Here is a 21,928-nt window from a genome sequence, read left to right as displayed (position 1 = left end):
CTACATGCAATGCACTGCTAACAGAGCAGAGGAATTTGTGAGTGAAATTTTCAGCACAACTGTCACATTTCAGCATACAAAATGTGAGGATAAAGAAAACAGCACCTACTGAAAACTGTACCCAGCATTACACAAAGATAATAAATCAAGCGTTGCCAATTATTTGGCTGCTAGTGAACTGTTACGATATAAACGGCGAGTAATGGATACAGATAAGAGTGAAGCTATGCACGTTAAGTCCTTTGTCACATAAAGAACCAGAATGATCCATGAAACCATACGCATACATTCTACGGTAATCTTTGTCGAGGTACATTTTGGAGACTACCCATTCTACTACATAACAATCTTCAAAATGAATGAAACACGCAGGAAAATCATTTAAAATACAAATAAATAAAATAAAATATGCTGCTTACTGGCATCCAAGAAAAACGTGGTTTGCATAAACCATCGACAGGCCTAAAAGGGACTCAATTTCCCCCCTTCTTTCATATTCAGCGAAATATCTCAAGATAAATTCTCTCCTAGCTTGCCAGTGTTTGTCGCTCTCAGAAATTGTCATAAAATGCTCCACAGAATCAGACGTTTCTCTGCTCTGTCTCACAAAGTCATCTAAAATATCCCCCATAGTTCTCGATAAACTACTAAAAAAATAAGTTATAAAGAATCCGAAACAAAAAGAGTACACCGGTTAACTAGACCAAAACAAACGCAATGGACTGCAAAGTAGTTCCTATTTGCGTCACGTGTAGAGGGCGCACAGCACTGTCGTCCATATTGAGGATGCCACGTCCTCGAATATAGCTCATGACATCCACTCCTAATTTTAGCAGCTAACCAAAAATTGCATCTTAAAACGGGATGTTACCTTGTTTGAACGGTTACTTCTAAACGTAAATTAGTGAAGGCAATTATTTCAACAGGAGAGTTTCGGATTCTGTATGGCAAGGTTATAACGTTAAATTAGGGTTGCACTAAACTATGTGTTGGGTAGTTGTTTGCGGCTGGAGATTGAGAGGTTATAAAACATGAACTACTTTAGAATATACATATTTGGATTCTGTACAGGTATATGCCAGTCAGTCTGTACAGTTAAGTACTTTTTTTGAGTTATCCATGCATACGGGACCGCCGCACTGCAAAGCATAGCTCTCAACCAATCAGTGGCAGATTTCAAACATAATCAGGGACAAACCAAAAAAAAAATCAGGGACACTTAAAAAATAGTACTAGTACTATTACTAATTTGAAACATTAACAAAATATGGATGAATATGCATGTTCCGAAGTAAAATAAGTCGATCATTTTAAAATATTGGCATTATTTATTAAGAGCAATTCACGAGCTTTCCCCCAAAAGTCACCAGTTTTAGGAGGGATTAAGAGGGGCAGAGCTTTGAGTCAAAATTCGGGACAACTGAGAGGAATGCCTCACTGGTAAACATTTTATAAAAATACAAAGGTGTGATGTACAGTACATGTGAAACCGAAACCCAAACAGGAATCTAGTTACAAGAAATGTTTAACCCTGCAAAACACCACGATTACTATACTCATTCCCTTATATCAAATGACGCGCACTTCGCAAGCGAGGAACTTAATCACAGGAGTCGAACACAATTGTGCGTTGTTGGTTTCAAATCGCACAAAATTGTTAATTGCAACACCTGTCCGTCATAATGTACTCCCTTGTATGCATTTACTAACAAATACTTGATTTCAGATGGATGCTTTCTTTTTCCCCATCAACTATTTAACGTGATACGTTAAATACGTAGTTGAGGAAAAGCGTAAGCTCCCCTCCCAATTTCTACTCGCGCAGGCGTAAACTTGATAACTGAAAGTGCCATCTTCTGTTATTGAGAGTAAGGGATGTGTCCTGCGTCAAGTTTCGGTGTATTAGCAGATGGTGTGGTACAACCGCACTGCTGAATGCATTGTAAGTACGATGCATTCCGTTTACATCTTCTGTAAGTCCAGTAATGTTGTCTTCCTATAATCAATGTAAACGTATCTATTTTTTATCTTGGTGCTATCACTCAAAATTTGGTATCATAAACGGCTTCTTTTCATAGGTTCATACTAGGCTATCTGCCCTGGGGCAATTATAAGCCTAGCCCGATTCTGTATGGCTTGTACCACCCCTTGATTTGAGTATACTGTGCTCTTTTTAAGGTTTAGTTTACTGTGCCTCTGTCTAATAGTGGCACGGGCGTAGTCCCTGGGACAAACCTACGCTCCCCCATCCACTTATCGAGATTCTTCTTGAAGAGATTCAGTGAGGTGCTCTGCCTCACATGAACTGGAATTCTATTCCAGAGCGAAGGGAGCCTCTGGGTTATGAACCTGTCCCTCCAGCAAGTTCTATTTATTTCTGTGCTGAGATTCAAGTCCCTCGAGCGTGTGGCTCTAAGGGATTTAGATTTACTGAGGTGGAGCATATCCATTAATTCTGGATTTGACATAGCTTTGTATGTCAGGCATAGATCGCCTCGAAGTAGGCGGTATGCAACTGAGTAGAGCTGAAGTTTTTTTAACCGAGCAGCATATAGCATCTGTTTGAGACCCTTGATCCTCTTGGTGAGATACTTTTGGGGTCTTTCTAATTGCTGCAGGTGTCTGGTAAGGTACATCCCAAAAGGGGCATTGGATTCTATGATGGGCCTGATGAGGGATGAATAAAGGGGCACGATTACCTCTCATGATCTAGATGTGAAATCCTTCGTGATGAGGTGGGCTATGTAGAAGGTCTTTCTAACCACTTTGGCAATGTGGTTTTCAAAGGAGAGATTGCTATCAACTTGGGTCCCCAGGTCCCTAATAACTTTCTCTGTACTTAATGGGTTTCCGCCTATGTGGTAATTTGTGGGCACATTGTTTTTGCCAAAGGGTATGACTATACATTTTTTGGCATTTAGCTTTAAACCATGGCGCTGGCACCAGTTATCTGTCTCTGAGACCTTTTTGAAGGATGTTTCTGTCAGCTGGAGAGTTGATTATGGTGCCCAGTTTGCAGTCGTCTGCGAACTTGGTGAGCCATAGTCCTCCCACGTTTGCCTGTACCTCGGAAAAGTATATACCGAACAAGAGTGGTCCCAGGACAGAACCCTGTGGGACGCCACTTGTGACCGGTTTCGAGTCTGACATGGCTCCAGCAACTCTCACTCTGTGGGTTCTGTCTTTGAGCCAGTTTGCGACCCATCTTGTGACATAGGGGTTTATATTTAAGCTGGATAGCTTATCTATGATGCCAGAGTGGGGTATTGTGTCAAATGCCTTTGCAAGGTCCAGATAGGCTGTGTGTACTACCTTCCCTTCATCTATGGCTTTGGTGACTGTTTCAAAGACGTCAACCAGGTTCAAAAGGCAGGATCTGCCCTTGACAAAGCCGAACTGGGTAGTATCTAGTGTCTGTAGGTCCCCAATGTCTTTGTTTATGAGCTCCATGACGATCCTCTCCATAGCCTTGCAGACTAAGCTAGTCAGGCTTATGGGGCGATAGTTTCCAGGGTCCGTAGAGGCTCCACCTTTGTGGAGTGGGATCACTGTTGCTGTACGCCGTTCTGTGGGCACATATCCTGTAGTGAGGCTCTGATTGTGTAGCTGTTTTATTTGAGGGATTAGTTCCTCTTGTAGTTCATGTAGGACGCAACCTGGGACGCCACCTGGTCCCATGGAAGCAGTGTTTTTTGCTTTGGAGAGGGCAGCCTTCACCTGAGCATCTGAGATGTTTGGGAGGCAGCCCTCTGCCGGGATAGATACTTGCTCTTTTGGGTGGGAGGGGGTGGAGAAGTTTGCACTGAACCTGTCTGCCAGGATATTGGCGAGGTCTGTGGGTTCAGTGTACTTTTTGTCATTTAGAATCAACTCAGAACAAGTCTGGGAGTTGCACCCCAGGTTTCTAACATAACTGAAAAAAGCCTTATGATTGTCTTTGGTGTCCTGTGCAATTTTTCTCTCGAAGCTGACCTTGGAGGATTTTATGAGGGATCGTGATTTTTTGCTAGTACTGATCAGAGATGCCGTCCCTATTAGGGATATTGCTCTATCATGCAGTAGCTTCCTCCTTCTGTTGTACAGTTTATTTATGGCAGGGGTCCACCAGACTGGACGCCTGCCTTTGGATGATTGGGTCTTGGTTTTGTTTGGGATAGCATGATCCATGCATTCCTGGAGATGTCCGTAGAATGCATTTATATAGGATTCTGAAGTTTGGGCTGTAGTTTCCACTGGCCCTGGGGCCTTGAAGGATTCCACTTCGGTTTTGAGAAGTGAGAAGTTCACTTTTAAGAAGTTTTTCACTGTGGTTTTCTGGGCTGGGGGTGGGGTCGGGATGTGGACATCCAGTGAAATTAATTTATGGTCTGATCTTACCAATGAGGGATATACTTCTGGTGTGGAGCATAGAATCCCCATGTTGGTAATGATCAGGTCTAGTATGTTGTCCCCTCTTGCGGGAGTGGTGACTAGTTGTTTCATAGCATTTGAGTTTATAATTTCCAGGAATCTTTGGGCTAAGGTGCTGGGGCTTGAGTAGTGCTCCGAGTCAATGTTTGGGTAGTTGAAGTTGCCCAATATAATGGTGTTCGGAGAGATCTTCATGTTTTCCAATGTTTTCAGGAAAGCCGAATGGGATTCCTGACTTTGAGAGGGTGGTCTGTAGGATGCTATAAACTGAAAAGCAGTCTTGCCCCTCTGTTAGTTGCACATGGATGGTCTCCGATACTTCGTGCAATGCCACTAACCTGGAGGTGTTTATATTTAAGTTGGTGAGCTTATCTATAATGCCTGAGTGGGGTATTGTATCGAAGGCTTTTGCAAGGTCCAGGTAGGTTGTGTGGACCACCTTCCCCTCGTCAATGGCCTTGGTGACTGTTTCAAAGAAATCAACCAGGTTTAAGAGGCAGGATCTGCCCTTAAAGCCGAACTGGGTAGGATCCAGTGTCTGTAGGTCCCCAATATCTTTATTTACGAGGTCCATGATGATCCTTTCCATAGCTTTGCAGACCAAGCTAGTCAGGCTTATGGGGCGATAGTTTCCAGGATCCGTTGAGGCACCACCTTTATGGAGAGGGACCACTGTTGCTGTACGCCACTCTTTGGGCACATATCCTGCAGTAAGGCTGAGATTGAACAGTAGTTTTATGTTTGGGTTTAGCTCTTCTTGGAGTTTATGTAGGACGCGGCATAGGACACCGTCTGGTCCCACTGATGCTGTGTTTTTTGCTTTGGAGAGGGCGGCTCTTACCTGAGCATCTGAGATGTCATGGCGGCAGCACTCTGCTGGGACAGATATTTGCCCTTTTGGTGGGGGGGGGGAGTTTGCGCTGAACCTGTCAGCTACGATGTTGGATGTAAATGTCACTCTTCAGAAACTATAAAATTGTACTACGTTAAATCTTGTATGTGGAACATCTCTCCCCGGGCCTCCACTGACAAAGGACTTGTATCCAGCAGGACTTTCCCGGTTACCAGATGTAAAATAAGTAAATAATGTAACTTGCACCTTAATTTTGACCTTTCCATATACTATAGCCATGGCCCAGTTTGGGACGTTGTTTTGGGGGTCCCGTAGTCACAGCCTTTTCTGACACCTAGCGCCACCCCCTCTGTACTCACTGATTTACCAGAAAATAAGGAGTAGACTAAACATAGGAGGCAAAAATGGGGACATTCTGCACAGTTCAGTTGCGAGGTGAGGTATAGTACTTTGATTCATTTATGAATGTCAATACGACATTTGCGTCATTCCAATGAACTTCTATGCTCAAGAATTCTGTTGAAAGGTAGAAAAACTGGGGAAGTGGAACAAATATCCAAAATCGCGGACATTTTTTTATGTTCCTCAGATTCACTTAAAAAGTTAATAGAATTTAGGGCTTGCATGTTGTGAATAATATGAAGTAAGAAACACCTAAGTCTGGCATTACTGACTTTAATCAGTGGAGTCTCCAGGTTAGCCATCTGGTGGGGCTCAAGACAGAACTTCTTCTTTTGGCTTTTTCCCAGTTAGGGGCTGCCACAGCGGATCACCTGTCCGCTCATGATTGGCAGTGGAGTTTTACAGTGTCGAGTTGCCAGCCCGGCGGCGCCCAACCTTTCACAGAAGACACACACACACACACACACACACACACACACACACACACACACACACACACACACACACACACACACACACACACACACACATTCTCACACCTAGGGCCAATTTAGAGTGTCCACTCCACCTACAGCATATCTTTGGGATGTGGGAGGAAACCGGAGCACCCGGAGAAAACCCACGCGACCACAGGGAGGACATGCAGACTCCACACAAAAGGCACCCCAGCCGAGAATCGAACCGGAGAACCTCTTGCTGTGAGACGACAATGCTAACCGCTGCCTCACCGTGGCCGCCTGGGCTCAAGACAGAACAAAATTCACATAATATGTGTATTTATTTATTTTATTTATTTGCATTTGTTTCCCAGGATGGTCCACTGGGCCAGAAAGTGCCCATTTCCAGTGGAGGCCCAGGGAGAAAAGCTCCACAATGATTTATACAAACAACAACAAATATATCAAGTACAACAAGATATGCCAATAAAATAGGTTATTAGCACAGTAAACTTAGGCAATGAGGTAATACAGCAATAAATTAGACTCCTTACTGATACTACTGGTATAAGTAATAGTAGCAAAGGAGGATTATTAGTGAGGAATTAGGAAGGATTAAGGAGGTAGGTAGGATGGAGGAGTGAAGTGGAGGTGGTAGTGGGAGAAAGAAAAAGTCATGTTATGGAGTGAGAGGAACTGGCACATGAGCATAGCCACTGTGAGGACAGGTGTTGTTTTAAGGATTTTTTGAAGAGAGATGTGCTGCTGGTGGATCTTAGGGTTTGTGGGAGGGAGTTCCATAATTTAGCAGTGGAGAAGGACTGGAGCATTTGACCAGGAGCGAGGGCTGATTTGTTAATTTGCAAGAGCATTTGAGTCTCTGAGCGGAAGGGTCTATTAGGGTGATACAGTTTAAATAGAGAGGAAAGGGCAGGGCAGCTGGTAGGGTTGAATATTAGTTTATGGGCTGTAGTTAGTTGTATGTTTGTGAGATGATGGGGAAGTTCTAGCGAGTTTAGTATATGGAGTGAGGCACAGTGGTGGGATGAATTTTTTCTGTTTGTGACAAATTTAGCAATTTTGTTATAGCAAGAATTTAGCTTGGATTTTAGGCTGGCTTGTATGTTAGTAAAGAGAGGAGCACCGTAGGGAAGAAATGGGAGCAGGAAGGAGGAGGCAAGTGACAGTTTTGAGGAGAAAGTGAGGAATGTTTTGTGGCAGTATAGCATGCCCAATTTTTGGTGAGCTTTTTTATATTGTTATGAATATTCAAGTCGAAGGATAGGTGTTCATCTATGGTGACTCCTAATAGCTTGGTATGTGTGACAACCTCAATAGCAGTGTTATCCTGGGAGAGTATGGAGAAAGAGTCTTTAATTATAGTAGTGGTTTTCTTGGGAGTGAATAGCATAAGTATTTTTTTTTTTTTTTTTTAGGGTTTAGGGCAAGATGGTTGTTAGTCATTCATATTTCAGTGGAGGTGAGTGCTGACTGGGTAAGTTTCAGGTGTTTAGGAGGTGAGTTGGCACTGCAGATGATTGTGGAGTCATCTGCGTACTGGATGACTTTGGCTTGAGAGAGAGTAGAGTAAAAATCATTGATAAAAATGTTGAATAACAGAGGCCCAAGGATAGATCCCTGGGGGACACCAGTAGTATCATTGAGGAATGGAGAGAGAGAGAGTGTAGCCATTTAGTAGTTTGTTGTCTGCCTGTGAGGTAGTTGGAAAACCAGAGAAAGGCGGAGGGGGACATTCCTAAGTTGGTGTGTTTACTAAGAAGAGTATGGGGTACAGTATCAAAGGCTTTGGAAAGGTCTAGAAATAGAGAGGAGACTAGCTTCCCGACATCCCGAGCTTGATTTACAGATTCACAGAAGGATATTAGAGCTGTAGTGGTGCTATGCCAGGGTCTGAAGCCATGCTGGGTTACTGATAGTAGTTTATTGTCTTGAAGATAGTCAAGGAATTGAATGTGGATACATTTTTCGAGGACCTTTGAAATAGGGGATAGAATGGCAATGGGTTGGTAGTTGGAGATATCATTGTTTCCACCTTTATGCAGCGGAAGAATGAAAGCTTTTTTTCCAGATGGTGGGAACATAGGACTCTTGAATGGACCTATTAAGGAGTAGGTTGGCAGGGTGTGCTATGGACTTTGCAGCTGTTTGAAGGAATTCTGGGGGCAGGTCATCAGGTGCATTGGTGCATGGCTTTAATTTCAGAAGCAGTTTCTTTACAGTGGTAGTAGGGATAAGTGCAAGAGAGAAGTTATGTAGGTGGGGGGAGCATTATTAGTCTGGTCAGATGGGATTGGATGATTATGAGGGAAACTGGCGGTGAGTTTAGATATGGTGTTTATAAAATATGAGATGAAGAGGACGGCTATTTCATTGGGAGTTTTCTCTGGATTGGGACTGGGGTTACTGTTGGATCCTGGGTGGATAAGGTTGTTTATTGAGCTCCAGAACTGCTTTGGATTTAGTTTGTGCTGGTTTTATAAAGTGTGGTAGTATTCTTTTTTGTCAATAATTAGGCGCTTTACTTGGTTGTAAAGTTGTTTATAATTTATAAAGTCAGAGTTATTTTTGTGTTTTTTCCAATGCTTCCAAGCTTTGTCTCTGGTGGCCATGTTCTGTTTAGTAGTTCTTGAGAGCCATGGGGCGTGTTTAGGTTTTGCTCTTTTTTGTTGGGGGGTGCTAGCCTGTTTAGGATATTTAGGAATGTAGAGTTAAAAAATTCAGCTGCTTCATCTAGGGGAAGTGTTTTTAGGGGAGCCCAGTTTAAGTTGTTTAGAGTGTTGTTTAAGGATGAAGGGCAGGAGTTGGATAGATTTCTAACATTTTTGTATAGATGACTGTTTAACGGTGTTGAGGTGTTGCATATGATATAGGCAGGTAAGAGGACACTGATATTGTTTGGGAGAGTTCCTGTGGTGGAGGTTTTGTTTGGATCAGAGACCATGATCCCATCTAGGATTGTTCCATGGTTACAATTTTTGTTGGGTCTGGTAATGTCAGTGATTAGCTGGCTGTAGCTAAATAGGTTTATGCTAGAGGGGGAGTGTTGTTGTGAGAAGTCTAACCAATTAATGTTAACATCCCCAGGAATTTTAGTTTATGTGGTTATATGGCTGGATATCCAAGCTAGGATATCTTCTAATATGGGAATGTTGTTGCCAGGAGGAGTGTACAGGGCAACGATACAGAGATTTTTTATTAATTTATTTTTTAGGAAGGTAATTAAGAGTTCAGCAGTAGAGAAGTTTGGTATAGGTGAATTGTATAGAACTATATTGAAGTTGTTGGGATAGATCAGAGCTACTCCACCACCTTTTTTGCGGGGCCTGTCTAAGTGTAGGCATGCAAAACCAGGGGGAAGGAATTCAGAGTTTTTAATGTATGGTTTTAGCTAGGTTTCTGTGGCAGTGATAATGTCGGGTTTGTTATGTGCTATCCAGGCATGGAATTGAGGGACTTTATTACAAATACTTTGAAGGTTGATTGTTGGTAGATTTAAGGATTTGAGGGAGCTGTGTGGGTTTGGAGATGAAGTGGAGGGGGGCAGGATTAGGATGGATATCTCTGTATAAGGTTAGTTTAGAGAACTTATGTAGGAGAGTAGAGAGCTCAAGCTTTTTTCTTAGGCTATAGTATGGGTAGGTAGGAGGGTGTGAGTTGAGTTTACAGTTTAGGGGGAATAGGTTTGGTTTAAAGCAAAGAATGCTGTTTATTGGGTATAGGTTAGGTGAGATGTCATGGTAGGAATTGAAGGATAAACTATGGGTGGAGGTTGTGGAGTTGATAGAAGTCTATAAGTTTGCGTGGGGTAAGTTGTAGTAGGATGGTTAAGGGTAGTAGGAGGGAGAGGGGTATAAGAGTGTATCTAAGTGGCATAGTGTTATAATAGGTAAAAGTGTTGTACAGTTTTGTAGGATATTGGGTGAGGGGAACTAAAGGAAGTGTAAGAAGTAGAGGAGGTGGAGGAGGAGGCAGTGAGTAACTGGAGGTAATAGGGATAACCAATGGAAGATGTAGGTTACAGAGGAAGAGTGTGTGGTGGATGCGATTGGATGGGAGATAATGAGGGGATGGTGCTAATGTGAAAATAAATGTAATTGAAATGGGGGTAGGGGAGTGGAGTGAGCCCGAGCACAGTGAGGCTACACACAGCCGGAGCTGGAGTAGTTTTCAAAGAAAACCTATCAGTAAAGTAGAGACGCCAGGGGAAGAGGATATAGTGGTAAGCTTGTTTGGAGGAAAGGGAAGAACTGGAGCACAGGGATAATGGAGTGAGCACAAGGAACAGAGAGAGAGAGATCTAAGCAGGGGAACAGGAAAAGGAGAGGTTAGCATGGTATAGTGGAGAAAAGGGGGGTGCAGATAGGGGAGGATAGTAAAGAAGGAAGGCTTCTGGAGAGCAGTAGAGGAAGGGAGATGGTATAATATGGGTCTAAAAAGTAGAGAGAGAAGGGGTGGGTTGAGGAGAGATAGAGGGGAGAGTGAGTGTTAAGGGAGACCTAGGTTGGGTAGGTAGTTTTAGAAGGAGAGGAAAAGTAGGGGTAAGCTAGTTAAGGAAAAAGACAGAGGAGGAGAGAAGAGAAAGAGTGTAATAGATGGAGAGAGCAAGTTCTGGTGGTGTGGAGGTGGCCCTTAGGTGATTACAATACTGTTATCATTACCAGTGAACATACTCTATATTTGAAGCACGTGGGCTCAGGAAGAAAATGGTTTCACCAGCAGTTGCTTTTAGGAAGTTTCAGGGAAGACTTCACTTTGCAGCAGGTCGTTGGGTCACAGTGTAACCAGTCCCTAAAAAGTGGTGAGGGCAGATGACCAGGCTTTAAGCAGGGAGCTTGGTTCTAAAAAGAAAAACAAAGAGAGAAGACACAGGTGAAATAAAAGAGCAGGGGGATAGGAGAGGTTAGGAATGGGGGGAATAGAGATTAGGACTTTGAGTACAAACATAGGTTACACAGGGAAAGGAAGGGGGAGAGACTAGGGGAACAGGAGGCAGATTAAAATAATAACAGGGATATAGTGCAAATAATATGTACAAATATACAATTAGCAGTGAGATTAAGCAGTTTTAGCGAGCAGCTATTTAGGTACAACACAGTCGAGCAATATCACTAACAAAAATAAGCTACTGTAGGCAATGGAGTTTCAAGTACGCAACACATCTTAAGTATGCATAAATATGTTGAACAATTGCAATAGCCAATTTGTTTCTTAAAGCAAAAGACGTTCAGGCACAAAAACAGTTTATAAAAGATACATTCCTACTATCCACCACCATACTATCTAAGTCTGCTTTTCTACACAGGAATGTAGTTTTGTAACCAAATGAATTAGAGTACCCTTCTCAGTCTTGCCGCTCATCAACTACTGAGTGTAATTTGCTGGTGATCTCAGGCATAATAAAGCAATAATCTATGACTGTGCATTTGTATATCAGAATTTACTCACTGATGGTGTGGTTTGATCACGAGGGCGAAAGACAAGTGATTATGCTTCTTCCAGTTCAGCACTTGTTCAGAACTAGTTGTAAGCACGAAATAAGCTACAAATTACTACAGCACTCAACCTTCCTCATTTGCTAAGAGGAAAACAATTTTTGTACTTACTTTCCTCACTTGTCTAGAGGAAAATATTTTTTTATTCAGGCATGTCCAAGGGTCAGCTCCCGGTGTTTTCTCCTGTCTACCTGATGAATCTGGGCATCTTTGGGCAATGTAACAATTGCCTCATGTACACAGACAACCCTCTCCTTCTACCACCCAACACTACAACCTGTGAGAGATGCACTTATTTAGCCAAACTGGAGGCAAAGCTCTCTCCAACCAAGACTGAACTTGACAGTCAAGAGGAGAAAGTAAACACTTGCACCACACCACTCTCATCACATAGTCTCACTAAACCTGCACCACCAAAATCCACACATAGAAACAGAAAAACATTCGTGGAGGCTCTCAATAATAATCTGCCCAAGGAACAGAGACCTCCAAAGCAGAAACGCAAGCAGCCCCCACCCTAACACAACCCAAATGACACATAGCCCACAAACTCAGTGTGCCACTCAGCCACACCCCATAAGGTAAAACAACGTACCCAACACACTAGTCATAGGTGACTCTATAGTCAGGTACACTGATGTCCCACTCACTAGGCTAAACAAGGAGAAAGTTACTGTCAACTGCCTGTCAGGTGCTAGGATCCCCCACATAACCCAAGCACTCAGGTCACTCCAAAACAAGTATAAATATGACTCTGTCATTGTCGATGTTGGTGTGAATGACCTGAGACGTACCTCCCTGGACTACATGAAAAGAGACATGGAAGAGCTCTCCAGTCTTGTAGCCCAGGCAGGGTATGACCCTAGCCCTGAGCAGTGTCCTGCCATTGCCAAAATGATACCACAGTACAAGGACAAAATGATCAACTTCAACAATTGGCTAAGCTTCTGGTGTCATTCTAAGGTGATCCAGTATCTGTCTGCCTAGGACACACAACATGGTCGACAGACCACAATACTTTGCCAGACATGGCCTGCACCTGTAGCCCCTGGGATTCCGAATACTGACTAAGGCTCTTGCCACCCTTATAGTGCCTTTTTAGGCAAGGTTGAAATAACAAATTCACCACAATAACAGGTACAGGCAAGCGAAAACTGAGAGTAATTCTACTCAGTGCTAGACGTCTAAACCTTAAAATGCACTCACTCGAGGCACTCCTTAAAAAGGAGAACATCAATATCTGTGCAGTGACTGATATCTGGTTCAAGGCTCCAGAGAGCACCCCTGCATTACTAGGCTATAATTCATACCACACCTTTCGGCCATCTAACCTGGTCCGGAACATTAAAGGGTGAGGTGTGTCCATATTCATTAAGGATATCCACATCTCCATGCTAGTTGCTCAGCATAATGCATCCAAGATTATCCAAGTGCAACTAACTCTGGGCAAATCTGCAATCCAAATTGTAGCATGCTACAGATCCCCCATCATGCCCCAGGATTCCCACTCCTCTTTTCTTGATATACTGGAAAATATTAGGGTTCAACCAAACACCCTAATAATGGGCGATTTCAATTTCCCCACCATTAACTGGGAAAACTACTATGTACCAACTCCTTCGCTCAACACTTTCTGGAATTCATAAATTCCAATGCCCTGGATCAACGTATCCACACCCCCACCAAGGGCAACAATATCCTAGACCTAGTCATTACCAAAATGAGTGACCGGTGTTTCACACCTGAGGTTAACTCCTCGTTGTTCAGAGCTGACAATAAGCTAATCAGCCTAGATAGCCACATCTTGCCCCCAACCCATTAAAGAAACCACTGTAAAAAATTTCTCCAAAGCCAACTTCATGCTTTTTAAGACAGAAGTGGCGAACTTCATGACACCCATGCAGATGGACAATACAGTTACAACTGCTGAATCTTACACAAATGCACTCTATAAGCACTTATATGAGTGCATGGATCATGCTATCCCTAACAGAACCAAGATGCTATCCTCCAAAAAAAGGAAGCCAGTGTAGTGGTCCTCTGCCATAAACAAACTCTACAACAGAAGGAAGAAACTGTTGCAAAAGAGAGTAAAATCCCATGAGTGGAGGAGCTCCCTGGTCAGCCTCAGTAAGAAGCTGTGATCCCTCATAAAATCCTCCAAAGCTAGTTATGTAAACAAAATTGCCACTGATTCTAAGGACAACCACAAAGTATTCTATAGCTATGTCAAGAATCTCAATGGCAATGACCAGATCTGCTCTGAGTTACAGCACAATGGCACAAAAATTACAGAACCAACTGATATTGCCAACGTCCTGGCAGACAGGTTCAGTGATCACTTTAACCCCCTCTCACCCCCTAAAGGGCCCATATCTATACCGGAAGAATGCAGAGTCCCTGTAATCACAACTACGCAAATAAAAACTGCACTCTTTAAAGCCAAGAACACAGCATCCATGGGACTGGACAACATCCCAGGCTGCATTTTACATGAACTTCAGAATGAACTGGCTCCCCACCTAAGTACCATGTTCAGTTATAGCCTCACATCAGGCTTTGTGCCCACTGAATGGCGCACAGCAACAGTTATCCCACTCCACAAAGGGGGAGCCACCACAGACGTCTAAGAACTATCACATTATTAGCCTGATGATCCTGGCCTGCAAGACCATGGAAAGTATCATCATGGAACTTATAAACAAAGACATTGGTAACCTCCAAACTCTGGACTCCACTCAGTTCGGGTTTGTGAAAGGCAGATCATGTCTCCTGAACCTGATTAACTTTGAAGCAGTCACCAAAGCCGTAGACGAGGATAAGGTGGTTCACACAGGCTATCTTGACCTCGCCAAGGCTTTCAACACCATCCCCCATTCTGGAATTATAGACAAACTCACTAAACTAAGTATAAATCCCTATGTCACAAGATGGGTTGCCAACTGGCTCACTGACAGAACCCACACTGTAAAAGTTGCAGACTCCAAATCCAACTTCAAACCAGTGTCAAGTGAAGTACCACAAGGTTCAATCCTGGTTCCTCTCCTGTTTGGTATCTACTTCTCTGAAGTACAGGCTAACACAGAAGTCTCTGGCTAATGAAGTTTGCAGATGACTGCAAACTAGGAGCCATAGTCGAGTCCCCAAACGATGTGGACATCCTACAGAAGGGCCTCACTGAGACAGATGCCTGGTGTCAGAGCCATGGACTCAAGCTCAGTGCCAAAAAGTGCATTATCATTCCCTTTGGTAAAAACTCTGTATCCATGAACTACCACATAGGTGGCAGTCTACTTAACACCGAAAGTGTGATAAGAGACCTTGGGGACACAGATAGACATTAGTCTCTCCTTTGATAATCACATCGCCACAGTGGTCAGGAAATCCTTCTACGGGGCACACATCATCACGAAAGGGCTCTCATCCAGGAACAAAGAGGTCATTATTCCCCTCTACTTGTCACTCATTAGACCCATTATAGAGTACAATGCCTGTTTTGCAATATACCTCATAAGACATCTAAAACAGCTGGAAAGGCCGCAGAAGTACCCCATAAATAGGGTTACTTGCCTCAAACAGATGCCCTATGCTGACCATCTCAAAAAACTCCAGATTTACTCCGTAGCATATCGCCTACTCTGAGATTATCTCTGCCGAACATACAAAGCTATGTCAAACCCAGAGCTGTTGGACATGCTCCTCCTAAAGAAATCCCAATCCCTCCGAGCTACATACTCTAGGGACCTAAACCTTGTCACCACAATAAACAGGACTTGCCGGAGGGATACATTCCTGCCCCAGAGACTTCCCATACTCTGGAACAAGCTACCCATCTATATCAAAGTTCCTCATTAGCACTCTTCAAGAAAAATCTTGATGAGTGGATGGGAAATAGAAAATTCACCCCTGGGATCACTTCGGTGGCTCTGCTCAACAGGGGCACAGCAAAATAACTTTCTTGGGTGGCGAAAGCCAGGGAACCTTGTTGGCTAGCCTTACTTAGGCCCTTGGGCTGATAGCCTAGTACCTACCTATGAACCATGGGTAAATCCTGATATACCCACAAACAGGAGTGGATTATTATTATTATTGGATTATTATACAACAACATTATTTAAGAAAGAAATTACTTACCTTAATTAAATAATGCAATTGTAAAAGGGGACTTCTGTCTTCTTCCCCGTTGATTTCTCTATTCTGATGTACTGCATATGTGTATGAGACTTACGTTCCCTCACTTGCACAGTACATCAGTTCAGAAGAGATAGAGAAAACAGAATCTATTGCTGCTGTTTGTTTATTTTTTAACTTTTAAAAAATAGTCATTTACAGGGATGGTGCAAAAATATGAGGAAAATCAGGTATACTTCTGTTTTAGTTTTGTAGAATGTACCTGATTTTTCTCATATTTAGGTGTGTCCTCCATTATATGCCAATAGAAAAGCCTCTCAATAGTATTTTAGCAGTCAGACTTTTTTCTGTTGGTATATACTCAACTTACAACGGGCATGCTGGTTGGGCTGTACAATCAGCATACTCGTTTTTGAATAGCAGTGAGCCATTATTGTATAATGCATCATATATTCGGTCTTACTAGACTGCCTAGCAGTCTTTCAGAACCTTACATTTGGCATTTCTTGGTCTACAGCTAAGCATGCAAATGACTTTCATGCTTAGAATTTCTTAAACTCTCTTATACCTTCACTGATATTCATAATAAATTCTTCCCTTTAGACCATATAAATGCAAACAAACAGTTAACAGTGTCTGATTACATAAAATGGGTCTTTATATGACTTACTTCTCACAAATCAACCTCAGTTATTTGGCATTTGCATGACAGCCTGTTGCAAGATAACAAATTGTCAAAATTCACAAGGTAATCTCTACAGAAATACACAAGTAGTAGGAGCTCCTGAAGTCAAGGGCCTTGGACTGTTACTGTTCACACATTAAGTAACTTTGCATTGTCAGCATAAAAATATTTCATATTCAGATTACTTGGTCTTCTTTAGAAATGCTCCATCACTTTCCAGCATATATTTTTATGCAGAATTTAATAAGACTTGCACACTTCTATCTCTTAATCTTCCACCAGCTACTCCACCCAAATAAACTAGGAAACCTGTTGGATGTAAAAACAGAGGTGTTCCATGCTGACTAAAAAAAATTTGCAGAAGATATAAATGTAACTGTTAATTTAGCCTCAGATGCCACTTCCAAACTGCATGCACAGTTCTGAGTGGCAGGGCATAGAGGGAGTGGGTTATGGTAGTACAATATTCCTATTTGACAGCTATATACTAGCATTCATACCATTAATAAGAAATATATGCATTTCATTCTCATTGGGTTCTGCCCTAATCTAGAGTTATTTTATTTACTTAGTGTTTCTTACTTCATATTATTGAGAACATGCATGCTGATATTAACCTTACAGGTAGACCAATCAAACTGCTCTTTTTTAAAGTATAACTTGGACCACAAAGCAAATAGAGCTACTTACAAACAGTTAAGGCAATTGATATAATGTACACATTAAATGCTGTTATTCAAAGTAAATACACAGAGCATACAGAGAACAGAACAGGGCAAAGATTACCTAATGGGATTTTTGTTCAATGCACGTTACTTCAAAGAGAACACTGTTAAATCCCTAACAACAAGACCATAGCCAAAAGGCCAAATGTTGAAAACCTGGCAGCATATATTTCTAAACCTTAATATATCAAATATGTCAGTGTGTGAAATATAGTGAACCACCAAATGTCAGCAACATACATTGCAACACTAAAAAACTGACAACACTCAATCAATTTACTAATTCTACCCTAACTTCAAATGACAATATCCCTGTACTACGTTAAGATATTCTTATAAAACTTCAGAATAAAATCTTTTGATAAGAGATTCTCAGATATGGGCATGCCTCTCAGAACATGTAAAATATGCATCTTTTGCTTTAGTGTAGGAAAAAGGACAAAATACTACTTTTTCTTAAAAAAGAGCATTTTTGTTTTCTATTTCATAGAAGTACACAAGTGATATAATTCTGATGCACACTACATTTGTCAGTTTGAAATAAATACAGTGAGTATACATAGGTGTGCCATATTTAACCTAAAACACCTAGGTTTGACTGCAAACATATCGACCACAAAAAAACACCATATTCAATACACTACTATGGATCTTCCAGGAAACCGCCTTGGTGCATGCAAAATCTATATTTAAAAATTATCAAAAACATACTTTTTTGTAGGGGGCAGGCCCCTTTGACCCCCACACCCCATGTACTAATTAAATATACTAACTCAGAGATCACACAAATTTCCCAACACTGAGAGTCTTGAGATTTCACACACCTGTTGCTCAGCTGACCATATGCAGTCGACTCAACAACTGTTGTCCTTATACTAGCAACCATATTTTATATATATATATATATATATATATATATATATATATATATAAGCAGAAAATGACTAGGAGACAGGCTATTAAAGGCATGTACCAAAATGCGTATAACCAGTGAAGCAAAACAGGTAGGAAGACCACCACTACGTGTAACATTATAAACTAAGACTTTTAAAACTCAAACGTTTAATGAAAAGAAATTAAAAAAAAATAAGTGCTTTCAGGTGAAATCCACATTCTTCTTCAGATCTCATTCTGTATACAAAGCATATAAAGTTTAAAACCAATAAAATCAAATCAGAAAGCAACAATCATTGCATCTGAGAAAGTAAAATGCCCTGAAACTTCTAAGAAGTGCATACAGATAAAAGTAGCATTTGGTAATGTATATATATATATATATGTGTGTGTATTTTTTTTCTTAGTGACATGCGATCATATTCAGTATATAACTGAAAAATGCAGTCATACCTTATCAAGATCAGTAGTCTTCTGTGCAGCTAAATCCCATAGTAATATATTTTTCTATGTTATCCACATAAACACGTCTCCTCATCTTCAGGTTTCCTAGCTACACTGTTCCCTTTTTATAGTGGAGATTCAGGGCTGTGAGCATGGTGAAAATACAAATGAGGTGTGAACTCATTAGAAGTGGTGAATCCCAAATATTTGGCTCCATGTAGTAGATGTAAGCATGGTGCAGGCACTCCCTCAGTGTTTCTTTCTAATGGACCCCCTTATCTCCAGTGGGTGTGTCAGTCATATTAGACTTACAAAGTGTAGAAGTAATTGTATCAGGGTTTTAAATGTAAGTAAGCAGCGCACATTTCACAGTTTTTGTTCAGTAACATCCAGTCTCCCCTTCCTTTCTTGACAAATGTATATTATTGCCATGTAACATCCTCACACATTTTAAGGACAATGATACAGAATGTCTTACAGACTGCATGTCTCAGATTACTGGTCATATAAGAGGAATGAGCAAAAACACTGAAATATAAAACAGAGCTAAATTTCTGCAATCAATAGTCATAAGTGGTTGTGTGATCACTCAGTGCACTACTTCTGAAATTAATACATGTACAAACAACTCAGAAGTGTACAACTGTCATATGTTTTGTTAATACTATACAATGATTTTCATTCTATGCTGCAAAGCTGTTTCTATGGCAAAGAAGGATAACACCCACTTACTGTGTTTTGAAGGTTCATTGACGTGAGAGTTCAAATCTAGATCTATGTAAACTAGTTAATGTGTGCCAACATAAATTGTGTAGTGTTGTTTATTTAATAGATTTATTTTCTTCCTTTCTCCTAATTTTTCTTTTTTTTTAATGCCAGTATTTGCATGGTGCATAGCTTAATGCAAACAAGGGAAATGGAAAAACACAATAAATGTCATGTTTAGCTTTGCTTATCTTGTTTGTGTGATGCTTAGCAGTGTGCAAACCAGGACTGATGTCCCATACAGGAAGCTGACAGAACACCTGCAGACAGGGCGAAGAGATTCTAAATGTCAAAAAGGATACACTGTTGCAGTTTTTGGTTTCCATTGTGCAACACTGCTAAGTGACTTTGTGCAACAGATAGCAAGCTTCCCCAACACCTGCAGCCATTGAACACCTGTAGAGAGGAAGCAGACAGTCAACAATTTCAAAATGGATGCATTGTATCAATTGTGTGTTGGGCACCAAGCAAACATGGTAAGCGGTGTTGCACATCAGTTAACACACAGAAATTAACAATGAAAATAGAAATATCCAACTGTTATTTAAATATTCGTGGGACAGCAGGTGTAAGTTTAGGGCTGTAATGCGGATGGTCCTGGGTTTTAACACAAGAAGTGCAACATATTTTTACTGTTGTGATAGTTCAGTTTATAGTAGCGAACAGGAAAATATCCAAGTGTTATTTCAACATGCCATTGGCAACAGGTGTAAGTGTAGGGCTACCATACACATGGTCCTGGGTTCTAATACAGGGAATTCCAGACATTTTTACTGTTGTTCCATTTCACACTATTAATATCACTTATAACAATTTATACATAATTATTAATAACCATAACTATGAATAGCAGTGGAGCTGATATGAATTATATGTATGAGGGATAAAACACTCTTACTGTGTTTTGAAAGTTCAGATGTATGACAGAGAGTTGGCATAATGGTTAAGGTGTTTACCTTGCAGACACGGGATGCAGGGTTTGATTCTCACATGGGGTAATTGTCTAGGCTGAAAATGGCCCCCAAGGGCAGTTATCCTAGTACTAATCTATGAACCTATGAGTATACTGTCTACTATGTTTCTGTAAGTATAATTCTGCTATCTTGATTTGGTTAACTTTCACACTTAAATAAGATGCATACACAAATGAATGTATATACAAGGACCTTGTCAGGTCACACACATACATGGGTAACACTTCAGTCTGTTATTTGTATTTATAAATAATGCATGACTATGTCTGAGAAGCACATCTGTAGTAAAGATGGGAAATCACCACTGTGGAAGACAATGTTTTGTCCCTCATGCACTGGTTTGAATTTCACACTGTAAAATCAATTTTAGCAGTGTATACAGCCAAACAAATGTGTCAGGTCATGAAATGTATGCCCACAGTGTATGTCTGCAAAGTTAAATCACCTAACAGTTACAGCAGTACACATCCCTCAAACTAATGTCAAGTTTCAGATTAACCTTCCAATTTCCAAAACTGCTTTCCTCTCTGTTTGGCACTGTTTCTCTCTGCTTAACATTGCACAAATGGGGTTGGCATCATTGCTTTGGTTTGCCACTACCAGTAAATGTGATAGCAGGAATTGGCGGGAAATCATTATTTGTTATTGGACTGCTTTGGGATTAGACATGTCTGGTGTTAGGGGGAAGGCACCCAATTTAGAGTGCATACATGGGGTGTTTAGTAGTCCAGAATCTTTATTGGACTTCTGATAAGGTGCCTCAGACAAAAGATTTTGCAGGGAGACTATACTAGCTCCCAGTATAAGTCTGCCAAGGCTGTATCCAGTGTGACTGGAATCCCACATACACTAGAAAACAGAGTAGGCACCAATTTAATGACCTAAAAAGGTGCAAGAGGGATACACTCAACCAGTGGTTGGATTAGTTCTGAACTAACAACATCCTACAGTTGGGCGAGTATGCTAATAAAGAGAATTTATAATACATAGAAAGGTAAATATAATCAAGACTGGTATGCATAATGCTCTTCTGTTCTTTTATTTTATTTTCACAGCTAATTCTGAAATAGATGTGAATAGACAAGCCCATGCTGAGTGTCTAGAGAGACTGAGGGAAGCAAGTGGTATGTATGCAGCACAACAGAAGTATTATTGTAGCTTTAAAATGAAAAAAAAATTGCACTTTATCTGCTTTTACTGTATTTGTGTTTCTTCCTACTTTATTACCTTATTTTGCTTTTGTCTCTTCTTAAAAGTACTCAATTGTGTTTATTCTGCTGCATTTATTACTGTTTGGTAGTAGCCTAATTAAATTGTAACTGTTATTCTAAGTCTTTTGGTTAAAGCACTTGGGCTTCAGACCAGTTGTTTTACATTAAGAAGGTTTGTGGTCTGCAGTCTTGTGGGAGGAGAGGCTAGATTCTGCCCTTCTGTGCTGGGAATTTCTGGTTAAAGGCTTATTGTGCCTGTTTATTTGAACTGTTTCTTTCTGAAATTTGTGCGCCTTGTTTGCTGTAGCTCAGAAGTTAGTAGTTTATTGGCCATTTTTTTGCTAATTTCTTTTTCATTTCCCTGCTATAAAAGACGCATTTGCACATTTTTTTGCGCTTGTATTTAGCTCAGCAAGTGCCTGCCAGATTTCCTTAAGAGTTCTACATCACCAGAGAGACAAAATAGAGACTTTGGAGTGATTAA

The 21,928-nt window shown here is 41.1% G+C and overlaps 1 protein-coding gene and 1 long non-coding RNA gene across 2 annotated transcripts in view; one reads left to right on the top strand and one right to left on the bottom strand.

Annotated features, from left to right (window-relative positions):
• Window positions 1-770, bottom strand: part of CDKN2AIPNL (CDKN2A interacting protein N-terminal like) — a 142,619-nt gene extending 141,849 nt beyond the window's left edge. Inside the window, exon 1 of the mRNA XM_044069239.1 lies at window positions 420-770. Coding sequence (XP_043925174.1) covers window positions 420-631 — 212 coding nt within the window. The 5' untranslated portion in view covers window positions 632-770. The remainder of the gene's footprint in view (window positions 1-419) is intronic.
• A 1,073-nt stretch (window positions 771-1,843) lies between these two features.
• LOC122800182 overlaps window positions 1,844-21,928 on the top strand; it is a 131,945-nt gene continuing 111,860 nt past the window's right edge. The window contains exons 1-2 of the long non-coding RNA XR_006364546.1: window positions 1,844-1,942; window positions 21,289-21,357. This is a non-coding gene — a long non-coding RNA (uncharacterized LOC122800182). The remainder of the gene's footprint in view (window positions 1,943-21,288; window positions 21,358-21,928) is intronic.

The sequence above is a fragment of the Protopterus annectens genome, chromosome 4.part0 (assembly GCF_019279795.1).
Source record: "Protopterus annectens isolate FY-2018-M chromosome 4.part0, PAN1.0, whole genome shotgun sequence".
NCBI classification, from domain to species: Eukaryota; Metazoa; Chordata; order Ceratodontiformes; family Protopteridae; genus Protopterus; species Protopterus annectens.
The sequence above is the reverse complement of the archived record's forward strand: the minus strand, read 5'-3'. Positions and strand labels throughout refer to the sequence as shown.